The following is a 15263-nucleotide window of genomic DNA, read 5'->3' on the forward strand; positions in this document are numbered from 1 at the left end:
TTAAAGATCCTTTAACATTTCTTGTAAGGCCAGTTTAGTGGTGATTAACTTAAGTTTTTGCTTGTCCGGGAAACTGTTTTTCCTTCCTTTCTGAACGATAACATTGCTGGGTGGAGTATCTTAGGTTGCAGATTTTTCCCTTTCAGCATTTTAAGTATATCATGCCACTTCATTTTGGCTTACAAAGTTTCTGGTGAAAAAATCAGCAGATAGCTCTATGGGGGTTCCTTTGTATGTGATTTTGCTTTTCTTTTGCTGCCTTTAGAATTCTCTTTAATGTTTGCCATTTCAATTATGATATGTCTTCATGTGAGTCTCTTTGGGTTTATCTTGTTTGGGACTCTCTGTGCTTCCTAGATCTGGGTATCTGTTTCCTTCTTCAAGTTAGGGAAATTTTCAGCCATAATTTCATCAAATATGTGATGAAATATTTTTATCTCTATCTCCTTCCAAGAGCCCTATAACCTGAATGTTAGTATGCTTGATGTTATCTTACAAATCCCTTAAAAATTGTTTTTTCTTTTTGTTGTTTTGATTGGGTGGTTTCCAATATTTTGTCTTCCAAGTAGCTTATGCAATCTTCTATATTACTTAATCTGCTGGAAATTCTTTCTAGTGAAATTTTCATTTCAATTATTGTATTCTTCAGCTCTGACTGGTTTTTATATTTTCCAGTTCTTTGCTGAAGTTCTTACTTGGTTCCTCTATTCTTTTCCTGAGTTTGTGAGCGTTTTTATTATTGTTGTTTTAAACTCTTTATCAAGTAAATTACTATCTCTGTTTCATTAGGGGTACTTTTGTTTGTGGGGAAGTTATTCTTTCATTTGGAATATAGTCATTAGTCTTCTCACTTTTTGTTTCTATTGAGTTATGTGAAACAGTTACCTATCCCAGTCTTAAAGGCATGTCCTTGTGTGGGAGCATCCCTGTGCAATCTGCATGTACCCAGTTTTTGGTTAGAGACCTGGACCTGAAGTAAGCAGTAACTGTGTCTTCATTTGGGGTGCATGGGAAGCTGTCACCTTAGCAGGGCATAGAGTTGGAATAGGAATGGTTAGAAGTGGAGCCAGATGTGAGCTGGGGCCTCTCCCAGGGTTAGGGCAGGCCCACAGGCAGAGGGGTTAGAGCTGTAAATCTGAGCCAGCGCCTCTTCTCTCCAGTGTGATGGTGGTCACTCCTTTGGCCAGAGGCATGGCTGAGGCCCAAGGGGCTGGAACCTTAAATCTGAGCTAACTCAACTTCTCCCTGGTACAGTGGTTATTTGTACTTGGTTGGGAGCAGTGCTGGAGCAGGCAAGGCTGGAGCAGCAACCCAGTGCAGGGTGGGACGTGTGCTGGAGCAGTCCTGGAAAGGCAACCCCAGACCATGAGGTGTTTTCAATCCGCTCCTTCTGCACTGGAACTGGGAGCAGGTGAGTCTGTGGCATGCTCTTCAAGTCTGTAGTCTCAGTTTCTACAGCTCTTTGATAAGCCCTACTGGTTTTCAAACCAAGCAGGCTTGTATTCTTGGTGCTGGACTTCAGGGTTAGGGTGCCCAATATGGGACTAAACGCCTTGTTTCTTAGGGACGATGCACAAGCCTGTATCCCCCTCCTCTTCTGGGTCACCCACTAGGGGTGTAGATCCTGATTAGATTGCTTATCTTTCCTTCCTCCCAGACTCCACATGGTCCCTCCTTTAATAACCTTGGTTGTAGAAGAGCCTCTCTAATAGTCTTCAGACTGTTCTCAGAAAGTACTCAATAAGTAGTTGTAGTTTTGATATGTTTGTTAGGGAAGTTCAAGGTCTACCTATTTCAACATCTTAATCCCATACAATCAAATATTTAAAAATTTAAACTTCTTTCTCTTTCCCAACACTGACTTAAAGGTAAAGTTCTTGTGAATTCAGCTTGATTATAGTTCTTAGACTTACCCTTACCCCTTACATCCACCACTTTTCAGCCCCACTGCCCCAAGCTCAAGATGCCCTTTGGAGCCTAGAGCTCTGTAACAAAGAAATATTTTATAGTGATTTTGTTATTTTTCTTAAAAAAACAAGAAATACATGTTGAAGGAAATATAGGAGTCGTGGAAAGAGTATATTTTCTGGAACCAAAAAGATAATTTCGAATTTTGGCTTGATTTATTAATGAGTGACTGTGAATAACATAGTTATTTCTCTGAGCTTCAGTTTCTTTCTTTGTAAAATAGATGTAACAACTAACAGGTTTGTTTCTAAGGATACTGAAACCGGAAGAAAATATCACAAGTATTCACTGTATGGTATCCATTATACTATTATAATCATGTTTAATTCATATATACCTCATATGCTGTAAGTATTTAAAATTAAATTTGAAATAGACTAAAATATAAATCATATCATAGTCTTGTGTATCCAAAATTTGTCAGGTTCTCCTGAATCTTTTTAGATATAAGCTAATTTTTTAGAACTTCAATCCACGCTTTATCTGAATTGTATTGAAAGCAATAGTCTTTTTACTACTATTACTTTATATAAGTTAAGCCCAGGTGACATGCAGGGAGCTTGTATAATAAGCCAGAAAGTAGACCCAATTTCTTCTCTCTTAATCAAGCAACACTGTTCTTTCTTCACAAACTTTAAAACTCCCCAAACAGGTTTCAAAGCAATCTGTTCACCATGGCATGAACTTAGCAATAGAGTTCTTATCACACAATGCACTTACTTGTCCCATGTGATAAAAGTTGCTCTCTGTGTTGAAATGCCAAGACCAACAATTTGTTTCATTTCTATTCCTGCAGCTAAAAATGAAGATAGATAAAACACATTTAAAAGCCAAGGAAGTTTTTCTCTATAACAGTATCATATGGAAAAGAAATTATTTAATATAATCTATGAGAAAAGCAACTGGGTTCAGCATTTTAATAACACAATTGGAGCTAATAAATAAAACATTACTAGGATGATTTTGTAGTATTTTTTTTTTTACTTAAAGGGAAAAGAAGTTATAATCTAATAATAATAAAAAGGACTTTTTGCTTGAAAGATTAGAAAGAAAACAAACACTGCTTAAAGTAAGTTAGATGCTATTTTCTTCTTGATAACACTAAAAAATAGGATCTTCATTTAAGCAACAATCAGCAATAAAAGAAGCTGGTTGATGGCAACAAAGGAAACCCTCATGGAAAGTAGCATAAATACTGAAGCACAGATCTTATTTACTACACAAACTCATGCTAGGATGCAAATAAAAACATGGATTTTGCAAAGTCCAAATTTCTTGAAATACAGCAGCTCACATGTTTCTGTGACATTCTTTTAAAAAAGCAATTTGTCCCACTGAACAAATTAGGGACAGCTTCAATTTGAGCTGTGTTCAATTTAAGGATGACATACCACCTCCTGTATAGCACTCCTTCCTAGCCTGAAAATAGGAAATAACCAGACAATCCCCAGATGCACGATAGTCTATTAAACTGATCTGTACTTTGGAAAATTGTCAGTGTCATGAGGCACGTGATCTATACTAAAGGAGACTAGACTGACTACTAAAGGCAATGCCTCATCTTTGTTGGATTCTGGATTGAAAAAAAAAATTATTCAAGACTGAGATAAGAGGGGAATACTGAGGATCAAGTATTAGAAAATATCACTGGGTTAATGTTAAATTTCCTGTGTGATGATTACATCATGTTTACGCAAGGGAATACTCCTTATCTTTGGAGATAATGCTTAAGTATTTGAGGATGACAAGTTATTACATCATAACCAACTCTCACCTCGGGCAGCTAACGTGAGTCTAGGAGAAAGCACACAAGTATTCTTCCAACTTTTTAAAAAAGGGTTTGAAATACTTCAAACCAGAAAAGTTACGAGAAGCAATTCAGTCAGAGAAATGAAATGAAAGACCTTTTTGAAATTACAAGTCCTCTTTCACCATGTTCTTAAAGAAGGCTGTACTGAGACTGTTCCTAAAGAGCTAAGATTCCAGACCCTGGCTGCAGCCAGGAGAACACTTGCCCTAAGAGGCTGCAGAGGAAAAAAACAAAACAAAAACTTATTTTACAATAAAGATAACTCAAATGTAAACTCCTGAGAGCAGGAACTGAGCATTGTAATTTTGTTTACAACTCTCTGGTATTTTGTACGAAACAGGAAATGGAATGGGCACTGGCTACAACCTGGAATAAACAGTAACGTGAGCCTTTAACACTGCAGCTCAAAAAGACTTCAAGCAGAGGAGTTGCTGCTACCCTCCCTTGACAAAGTGGGTTCACTATAAACCACAAATGTCCTTCCTCCCCAGACTACTGGGAAACTGCGACTCCAATAAAATATTGTATGTATAATTTAGGAAACCCAAAAAATTCTTATTATATACAAAATACACATTACCATCTCTACTTTCATAAATCCAATTACCTTTGACAGATTCTTTTATTACAGCAACAAACTGAAGCCAGAGAATATCAGGATCAATTTCAACCCAGCCAGCCTGAGGATAAAGACTTTCTACCTATTAAGGAAAAGAGAACATTTAGTAAAAACAAATTAGAACAAGTCAAAGCATCCAGGCTGTAAGGGTACCAGTAAAAATAATTAAAAACAAGATTTTATTTATTACCTAATTCACTTTTATTGTTAAGATGGAAAAAAATATGAAATAAAAAAGGATGATACACCAAAAGAGCAGTTTTATTCAGTTCATGAATTTACAGAAAATTTATCTTTATTTCCCAGGCTTTCTACAATGAAAATGCATTATTTCTGTAATTTAAAAAAAATGTCAAACTTAAAAAAAAAAAAACAAAAACCTGGACAGGATGCATGGAGCAGCTATTTGTAACCTCCAAAACGTATATAGTGGCAGGCAGGGAAAGAAGATAAGAGTTACAGTACCACCAAAGTGGTAGGGAGTTTCCCATTTTTCTTCTAGTATCACCTGGCCTAGACTCAAGGCAGCCTGAAAACCCAGAAGCAGGTACCAAGGTGCACTGGAAAAGCCAGGAGAACGTTGGTTACCACTCAGAGAGGAACAGAACAAATCTCTCACTTTTCTTTTTTATCCACCATCTTCATCCTTTTATATGCTGGCTATCTCACAATGGCAGCTACAGCAGTACCCACAAGCACCCCAAATACTGAGGGAGGTAAAACTTCCTCTCTCAGAATAGGTGCTGGAGACCCACCAGGGTAAGGTGAACCCCCCATGGCTTTTTCCTCTTTGTGTCCTCCTGATGCCTAGCCTTGGATGTGGGCATAGGAAGTGCCCTGCAGAATGGGATAGTGAAAGACCAAAAGGTCCCAGGAAGATCTCAGAGAGGGAAGAGCTTGGAAAAGCTACTCCAGAAAGACGTGGATGAACTCCCAGGCTCTCCTAGAAGCTGCACATGCATGAACACACTCCTAGACAGCATTTTGTTGTTGTTTAAGTCGCTAAGTGTCCAATTCTTTTGCAACCCCATGGGCTTGTAGCCCAGGGCTTCCCAGGTGGCGCTAGGGGTAAAGAACCTGCCTGTCAATGCAGGAGACTTAAGAGATGCAGTTTCAATCCCTGAGTCGGGAAGATCCCCAGAGGAGGAAATGGCAACCACCCCAGTGTTCCTGCCTGGGAAATCCCATGGACAGAGAAGCCCGGCCGGCTACAGTCCACAGGGTTGCAAGAGTCAGAGATGACTGAAGCAACGTAGCACACGTGGACTGTAGCCGGCCGGGCTCCTCTGTCCATGGGATTTCCCAGGCAGGAACACCGGGGTGGGTTGTCATTTCTTTCTCCAGGATCTTCCCAACGCAGAGTTCAAACCTGCGTCTCCTGCATTGGAAGGCAGATTCTTTACCACTGAGCCACCAGGAAAGCCCTCCTAGATAGCATAGCAAAGATGCTAAAAGCAGAACTTAAAAAAAGAAAAAAACAGATCACTGCCCAAGTCCTGGGGCTTCCTAGATGGTGCAGCTGGTAAAGAATCTGCCTGCCAACGCAGGAGACACAAGAGACACAGGTTTGATCCCTGGGTGGGGAAGATGGCAACCCACTCCAGTATTCTTGCTTGGAGAATCCCATGGACAGAGGAGCCTGGTGGGCTGCAATCCATGGTGTCGCAAAGTCAGACACAACTGAGCACGCATGCACTCCCAGGTCCCAGACTGACCTCTAGGTGGCACAGGACATATGTAAATAGCACTTCCAAGATCTTAAAAACAGAATTAACACTGAAATCAAAATCCAAGGAAGGCTGGTCAGACTGTGTAGCTCGAACACAACTGCATTAACTGCCTATTAAAGAAAAGTATCAACATTTGTCATAGGCCTTATATAAGACTCAGAGGTTTATAACATGATATTCACAATGTCCAGGATACAATCCAAAATTACAAGGTACATTAAGAATCAGAAAAATTTCAGCTCATATAGCAAAAGATAATAGATACCAGTATCAACATAACTGATAATTTTGACAAAAAAAAAAAAAAACTGGAGAAGGAAATGGCAACTCACTCCAGTATTCTTGCCTGGAGAATCCCATGGACAGAGGGCCCTGGCGGGCTACAGTCCATGGGATCACAAAGAGTCGGACACGACTGAGTGACTAAACTCAACTCAACTTATTATAAAAATGCTCCAAGAAGTAAGGGTGAATTCTTTTGAAACAAATAGGAACATAGAAAGTTTTAGCAAAGAAATAAAAGACATAAGGAAAAACAAAAATCTCACCATTTTGAAATTAAAAATACAATCATTAAGTGGGGGAAATGCAGAGATGCTGGTCAAAGGATACAAACTTTCAGTTATAAGGTGAATAAGGTCTAGGGACTTAATGTACAGTATGGTAACTAGAGTTAATAATAATGTATTATACACTCAAAATTTGCAAAGAGATCAGTTAAGTGTTCTCAACACACACACACACACACACACACACAGATACAAATGATAACCTTGTGAGATGAAGCGGTTTAATTAACATTAATTATGTTATTTCATTAACAATGTATATGTATGCCAAAAGATCAATTTGCACACCTTAAATACATACAACTTTTGTCAACTGTACCTTAATAAAACTGGAAAAAATTAATTAGAAAAAGAAAATGATTAAAACACATACTTGATCAGCTCAATGGTAGAATGGAGATAACCAAAGAAAGTCAATAAGCTTAAAGACAGATCAATAGAAATTCTCTAATCTGAACAACAGAAAAAAAAAAAGAAGAAGAAAACCTCAGGGATCTGTGGGACAGAGAAAATGGTCTAATATTCATGTCAGCAGAGGCCTCAAAGCAGAAAAGAAAGACTTCAGTGCCTAAACAAATTACTTAAGGGAAGTAATAGTGCTGAGAATTCCCAAGCCCAGTAAAAGATTTAAAATCTCTATATTCAGGAAGCTTAGAAAATCCCCACCAGGATAAGTCCAAAGCAGTTCACAGCCAGGTCCAACATAATTCAAATGCTAAAAACTGAAAGCAAAACAAAACTGAAAGCAACCAGACAGAATAAATACACAGAATAATAATTCAAATGACTGTGGACTTCTCATCAAAATGAAGGCCAGGAGGAAGCGGCTCGACATTTTTAGAGTGCAAAAAACTTTCATCTACAATTCCATATCAAAATCCTAGGATTTTTAGTAGATATAGATATGATCATTCTAAAATTTACATGGAAAGGTGAAAGAACTAAAATAGCCAAAACAATACTGAAAAAGAATAAAATTGGAGGACTCACACTACACAATTTGAAGACTTACTCTAAAGCCATAGTAATCAAAATAGTGTAATTATAAAAACAGACAAATAGATCATGGAGCACAAGAGAATCCAGAAGTAGACCAACACGAATATGGCTAGTTGATTTCTGACAAATACACAAGGCAATTCAATGGAGAAAAATAGCTTTTTCAACAGAGTTGGAATAATTTGACATCCATATGCAAAAAAATTAACCTCAATCTTAAAACACCTCACTTCTTACATAAAAAACTAACTCAAAATAGATCCCAGATGTAAATGTAAAACTGTAAAATGCTTATAGGAAATCACAACAAAAAATCTTTGTGACTTAGGATTAGGTGAAAAGTTCTTAGACATGACACCAAAAGTATGATTAATAAAACAATAAAAATTGATAAAGTGAGTTTCATCAGAATTAAAAATGTGTGCTCTGCAAATGATATTGTTAAGAAAATGAAAAAGCCAAATACAGACTAGTCGAAAATACCTGAAAATCATGTATTCAACACAGGATTTATATCCAGAATATATTTTTAAAAATCACAAAACAACAGTTAGAAAACAATTCAATTAAAAAATGGCCAAATAACTTGAACTAGCACTTTATCAAAGAGTACATATGGATAGAAAATATGCACATGGAAATATTCAACATCATTAGGTAAATGCAAATCAAAACCACAGTGAGATAACACTACATCTAAAATAAAAAAAATACTAACAATATCAAGTGTTGATGAAAAACAGAATTCATAGACATTGCTGGTGGGAATGCAAAATGATGAGTCACTCTGGAAAAGTTTGGCAATTTCTTGTTAAGTTAAATATTCACCTACCATGTGACACAACAATCCCACTCCTACATATTTATCCCCGAGAAATGAAAATTTACATTCACATTAAAATCTGTACACAAATGTTTACAGCTGTTCTCTGCAAGATCACCAGAAACTGAAAACAATGCAAATATACTTCAACAGGTGAATGAATGTGGTATATTCATATAATGGATTACTACTCAGAAATAAAAAGGAATGAGTTACTGACACACATAATATATATGATTCTCAAAGGCATTATGTTGAAAAAAAGTCAGTCTCCATAGGTTAATTACTGTATTTTTCCACTTATAAGATATTTACAGAAGGACAGAAAAAAAAAAAAAACCCATAGTCATGCAAAACAGATCAGTGGTTTTCAGAGATTAGCTGTGGGAGGAAAGTGACTATAAACGGCTTGCACAAGGGTTTTTCGGTTACTTCCACACATGTGCTAAAACTCACAGAACTTATTAACCAAAGAAATCTCATCTTACTCTGCTAATTTAAAAAATAAGACAAAAAAGAATCTTTGGCTGCAGGTTAAAACAATGGCTTGAACATAAGTGTTTTATTTCCAATTCCTCTCAAGACTCCCATCAAACTAAAAACATGAAAAAGGTTTATGCAGAAAGACCAGAAGAGAGCAAGGAAGCTCAGACCAGGTTTTAACAAATGTCTTTAACACTATCAAGTGAGTGGGTAGGTGGTACAGAGCTAAGTACAGAAGAGACAACTGAATACCTCACTACCCACTCAGATTATACATCGCTGCTCAACCCCTGGCAGAATCTCAGGTAGAACTCTGAAAATTAGAGATACCTCAGAAGACTGGGATGCCAGATGCTGCTGAACAGAGCAGTGATTCAATCTTTATAAGGTCGCTCAAACTCCTCGTCCAGTCAGATCCACTGTCCCTCCCTAACACAGCAGAAGGTACGAGATTTACTCTCTGGAGAAGCTAAACCAGAGACATTCTTTACTTACAAATACTAGAGAAAAGTAAGACATGGTACTGAAAATATGAATGGATAAACAACCAAAGACCATCATTTAAGGAAAACCTCTAACACATAAGAAAAGGCCAAAATAAACAGAAAAAAGGGAACTGTGAGAAAACACTGACAATGTGGGGAGCGTGAGGGTGACACAGAGATGATACGAAAAAAGAATCTATATTATCAATCAATCAATATTATTCCCCAGTGAGCCCACTGGAAATAAACAGATTTAACAAAATCTATTGCCATTCTTTAGGTACTTCCCCAGTGGCAAGTCAATCCTAAAGGAAATCAACCCTGAATATTCATTAGAAGGACTGATGCTGAAGCTGATGCTCCAATACTTTAGCCATCTGATGCAAAGAGCCGACTCATTGGAAAAGACCCTGATGCTGGGAAAGATTGAAGGCAGGAGGAGAAGACGACAGATGAGATGGTTGGATGGCATCACTGACTTAATGGACATGAGTTTGCGCAAGCTCCGGGAGATGGTGAAGGACAGGGAAGTCTGACACACTGCAGTCCATGAAGCTGCAGAGTCAGACATGACTTAGTGACTGAACAACAATTCCCCTTCTATCAAATAACATTTCTCTTCTTTCCATGCAAAACTTTCATGACCACAGACTGTATGTAATGACTCAACTGTAATAAATACTTCCGCATCCTAAAAAATTCAATATGGCCATCATCGTGTCAAGTCAACAACTTAAACTTGGCAGCGGCACTCCAGGGTCACGTCCCCCCACTTCACCAACCCAGACAGCTCACCATCACCAAACATGTCACAACAGTTTAGAAGATCAAACTGAAATACAAGATCAAGAATATATTCAAAGCTAAGAAGAAAACATGTTCTGTTGATTAAAAACAAAAGACAACAACTAGTTCTTTTCAAGAATGTACAGAGGGAACACAGTATTGGAAAGTCCAGTGTTCTTCGGAGTGGTCTTTCTGTTCTGTTCTTCCAACCAAAATCTTATTATCTTTTACAGTTTCTCACAATGGCATGATGTTCCAACGGGGAACATGATGAACTTTCTTTACTTTGAAAAACTAAAAATATCAAAAATTCACATGTAGGATTCCCAAAACTCTGAACACTACTCTCGTATATAACACCAATATTTAAGAGTTCACAGAAAGATTTTTTAACTTATGGGGACTTTCCTAGTGGTCCAGTAGCTAAGACTCTGTGCTCCCAATGCAGGGGGCCCAGGTTCAATCTTAGGTCAGGCAACTAGATCCCACATGCTGCAACTAAGAGTTCACACGTTGCAACTTAAAAAAAAAATATCCCACATGTTGCAAGGAAGATTGAGGATCCTCAGTGCTGCAACTAAGAACAGTAGAGTCAAATGAATAAATAAAAATAAATATTAAAAAAGAAAGAAGAAAATATAACTTATAGAAAAAGGCTACAAATGTGGGTCTCTGCTATTAAAAAATGAATACCATAAGAGATAAAATTAAAGTCTTCTGAGAGGCCTTAGTACTAGCCTTCTCAAGTAAAAGTTCCTGTTTGGGATTTCCATTTTAATGAAAAGACCAATAAAGCCTATTTTGTTCATATCTCTAAAGAGTGATTTCTTCAGTTTTTCTTTCTCAAGCTATTTATTTGGCAGTACCAATCAAATCCTATGCTAAGTGTGGGTTTCTATTATATATTCTTTCCAACATAATTTAGCAGAGGTGTGATTTTCATTTGAGAAAACAAATACAAGTTCTGTGTCTAATCTATAGAGTCCCATGAAGGAAACTGATTTCCTAATATTTTCCTAATATGACTAAATGTAATTCAATTATTTATTCTGTACCCAAGAAATAATAAACTAGGTGCTAAGAAGCTGGATTTAGAAAAGGCCGAGGAGTGCTCACTTCGGCAGCACATATACTAAAATTAGAAAAGGCCAAGGAACCAGAGATCAAATTGCCAACATCTGTTGGATCATAGAAAAAGCAAGAGAATTCCAGAAAAACACCTACTTTTGCTTCACTGACTACACCAAAGCCTTTGACTGTGTGGGTCACAACAAACTGTGGAAAATTCTGAAAGAGATGGGAATACCAGACCACCTGACCTGCCTCCTGAGAAATCTGTATGGAAGTCAAGAAGCAACAGTTAGAACCAGGCATGGAACAACAGACTGGTTCCTAGTTGGGAAAGGAGTACATCAAGGCTGTATATTGTCATCCTGCTTATTTAAGTTATATGCAGAGTACATCATGCGAAATGCCAGGCTGGATGAAGCACAAGCTGGAATCAAGATTGCTGGGAGAAATATCAATAACCTCAGACACCCAGATAATAACACCTCTATGGCAGAAAATGAAGAGGACCTACAGAGTCTCTTAAGGAAAGTGAAAGAGGAGAGTGAAAAAGCTGGCTTAAAACTCAATATTCAGAAAACGAAGATCATGGCATCTGGTCCCATCACTTCATGGCAAACAGATGGGGCAACAATGGAAACAGTGAGAGATTTTCTTTTCTTGGGCTCCAAAATCACTGCAAACGGTGACTGCAGCCATGAAATTAAAAGATGCTTGCTCCTCGGAAGAAAAGCTATGACCAACCTAGACAGCATACTAAAAAGCAGAGACATTACTTTGCCGACAAAGGTCTGTCTAGTTAAAGCTATGGTTTTTCCAGCAGTCATGTATGGATGTGACAGTTGGACCATAAAGAAAACTGAGCACTGAAGAATTGATGCTTTTGAACTGTGGTGTTGGATAAGACTCTCAAGAGTCTCTTGGACTGCATGGAGATCAAACCAGTCAATCTTAAAGGAAATCAGTCCTGAATATTCATTGGGAGGACTGATGCTGAAGCTGAAATTCCAATACTTCCGGCCACCTGATGTGAAGAACTGAGTCACTGGAAAAGACCCTGATGCTAGTAAAGATTGAAGGCAGGAGAAGAAGGGGACAGCAGAGGATGAGACGGTTGGATGGCATCACTGACTCAATGGACATGAGTTTGAGCAAGCTCCCGTAGTGTGTGATGGGCGGGGAAGCCTAGCGTGTAGCAGTCCATTGTGTGCAAAGAATTGGACACGACTGAGCAACTGAACTGAACTGAAGAAGCAATGGAGGCCAAGAAGACCATTTTTCCCAAAGAAATCAAGATATCTGAAGCAAAGGACCAGTTGCTGTTGGGTTTTTTTCTGATTTCTAATTCATTGTAGACCAACAATTTTTAAGACATAATTAAAACAACTTTCTAGGGAAAAAATGACATACAAAGTAAAATCCCAAATGTTTTATTACTATGATCAACAAATATAAAATGACTTTGCTAAACTGCTACACAAATTTCTCAATCTTAGTTTCTCTCTTGCAACCCCCACAGCCTGCAAACCAGGCTTTCAAGAAGCACTGCTGTAAACTCATATCAGTTTGAGAGGCATTGCTTTCAACTCCTTAATTTAAGATACAATGCTTCACCCTTGAAGGGCAAGGAATTTTTGTATTTTTATTTACTTACATACCTTTCCAGACACCAGTTTCAAGTCTGGGCAAACCATTCTAGTCTCCTGCTACTTAACAGCAATCTTGATTCATCTTTGAGATTCTTACCTCATTTCTAAAAAAAAAATACTGATTCCTCCCAAATTATACAGCAACTATGAAATTTGTTATCTTCTTACAATTTCTGTATCCCTTTGGTTCTATACACTTCAACTTCTTTAAAAAAAATCACTGCTTAAGACAAAAGTACTTTGTGTCTAGAATTATAAGGGAGACTATGAAAAGTATCATTGTGTTCTGATGAAGACTCATAAAGAGATAAGGAGCACACAGTGGCTGAAGGAGAAAATCCACCTTTCATCTGTCCTTTCAGGTGGGGTTAGGGGTGGGGTATGGGGTGGGGTATGTGGTGGAGAGGTGGGCAGTGTTCATGCACAGGGGAACAGGTCTCTGTTCTGGTCCTAAAACCAGAATGAGGAAGTCCTCAAACAAACAAACAAAAATGCTCAAAGCATTCTTTTGGCTGGACCTGCTCCTGGGCAACCCCTGCGGCTGAAAAACACTTCTAAGAGGATGGGAAGAGGGGTAGAAACCAAGCAAATGAGGGAGTCCAGTGCTGCTGGGAATGGATTAGGTAACTAACAGCTTCTGTACCCCTGAAATTACTAACATAAATATGTTGAGGGTCTTCCCTGGTGGGCCAGTGGTTAAGAGTCAACACTCCCAATGCTAGGGGCCTGGTTGGGGAACTAGATACTGCATGCTGCCACTAAGACCTGGCATAGCCAAATAAGCTTTTTTTTTTTTTTTTTTAAGATGTTGGTGTTGGAAAGAGTAAATAAAAACATCATATGGAATTCACATTATTGTTTACTGGCAACTGTCAGAAATCAACACTTCATGGAAACAAGATCAGACGAATATCAATCTGTTAGTTGCCTTACTAGTAACAACTAATGACTTGGCAGGTTTCTCAAACCAGAAAAAGTTCTTTTCATGAACTGTCAAAGACGGAAAGGAGAAAAGTTATGACAACACAACCTTCAAAATTTGTGCAATACTTATATTCCTGGAATCAGTTGCTCTGCACTTTGAGAAGCAGTTCATGATGACAACTGAATGACAAAGTTAAATTCCATTAAGTCTTGAAAATCTCAAATGTAAATAAAGACAGGGTTGGAGGTCTATCAAGGAAGTACAGGAAAAACCAAGCAAATCAAAAAGCATCCTCTCTGGCTGGATACTCGTAGCCAGCCCTGCCCTGCCCTGTCACTCACCGCAGTGCCACCCAGGTAAGGCCAGAGAGCCGAATCCTCAGGTGAGCGGAAGCGAGTGAGTGATCCGAGGTCACAATCAGAGCCCCTAATGTCTTCAGCCAGGACCGAAAGAGCGCGCAGGTTTAAGGCTGGCCCGGGGAGGGAAGGCGGAGATCTGGCCGGTCCAGGCTTGCCGCTCAGGACGGAGGGCCCGCGGTGCCGCAGGTGGCCGCGTCCAGGCCAGATAGGCGGTCCAGCCCTCTCGCCCCCCCAGCGACCAGATCCCGGGTGCCCTGCGCGACCTAGACCCGCTGCCCCGACGCCCGCTCCCCGGTCACCTTCTGCGCGCTGGAGCCGCAGATCCGTGCCGCGCGGTCATAGACGTGGCAGCGAATCACCGAGCTGCCTACGTCCATCCCCAGCACGAAGCCTGCGCGCCGCGAGTCCGGCGCGCTCTGCTCCGGGATCGTAGGCTGTTCTGACATCCCGACCCGCACGCCTCTCTGCCGTAGCCGCCAGCTAAGCCGACGCGCTCTGAACTCCCGCACCTCAGGGGCCGAGCGCGCCCCGCTGGGCCACCGCCCCCGGTCCGCCCCTCCGCAAGATCCGGCAGCGGCCCCGCCCCTGCCGCGGGCCCCGCCCCGACGCCGTGACGTCACGGCTGCGCAATGACTCTTTGCAGGAGAGCCCGCGGGCGAGGCGGCCTCGCGGGGAGTGTGGAGGTGAACCGGGGTGTGGTGGGTCCCCGGAGTCCAGGCCAGAGTCCAGGCCACCCGGCTCCGCCCCGTTTTCCAAACACTAGTCTCTCTCAAAGTTACCTTGGCCCGTAATTTTAATGATTTTCCTCCTAACTCTAAGCGCCCTGCGACAGTGCCCGCATTTCTTTTAACTGGTTACATATTACGAATCTATTAAGAAAAATAGTAACCTGAAAAGAAAAAAATTCGGCCGAGGGTATTTATTCATAAACTGAAAGTTTCTCCCCAGGACTTATCCCCCAGAAAACCTGGTCAGGTTTGCTAAATGAAA

At 39.7% G+C, this 15263-nt stretch overlaps 1 protein-coding gene across 3 annotated transcripts in view; it reads right to left on the reverse strand.

Annotated features, from left to right (window-relative positions):
• GK5 (glycerol kinase 5) overlaps positions 1-14858 on the reverse strand; it is a 78330-nt gene extending 63472 nt beyond the window's left edge. For 2 of the 3 annotated variants that reach the window (XM_043874379.1, XM_043874380.1), the window contains exons 1-3: positions 14573-14858; positions 4386-4479; positions 2689-2764 (exon numbers count right to left, since the gene is read on the reverse strand). In XM_043874379.1, the coding sequence (XP_043730314.1) occupies positions 2689-2764; positions 4386-4479; positions 14573-14719 (317 nt within the window). In that variant the 5' untranslated portion in view covers positions 14720-14858. The remainder of the gene's footprint in view (positions 1-2688; positions 2765-4385; positions 4480-14572) is intronic. The other variant, XM_043874381.1, reaches the window with a different exon arrangement.
• Positions 14859-15263: the final 405 nt, after the last annotated feature.

The sequence above is a fragment of the Cervus elaphus genome, chromosome 19 (assembly GCF_910594005.1).
Source record: "Cervus elaphus chromosome 19, mCerEla1.1, whole genome shotgun sequence".
NCBI classification, from domain to species: domain Eukaryota; kingdom Metazoa; phylum Chordata; class Mammalia; order Artiodactyla; family Cervidae; genus Cervus; species Cervus elaphus.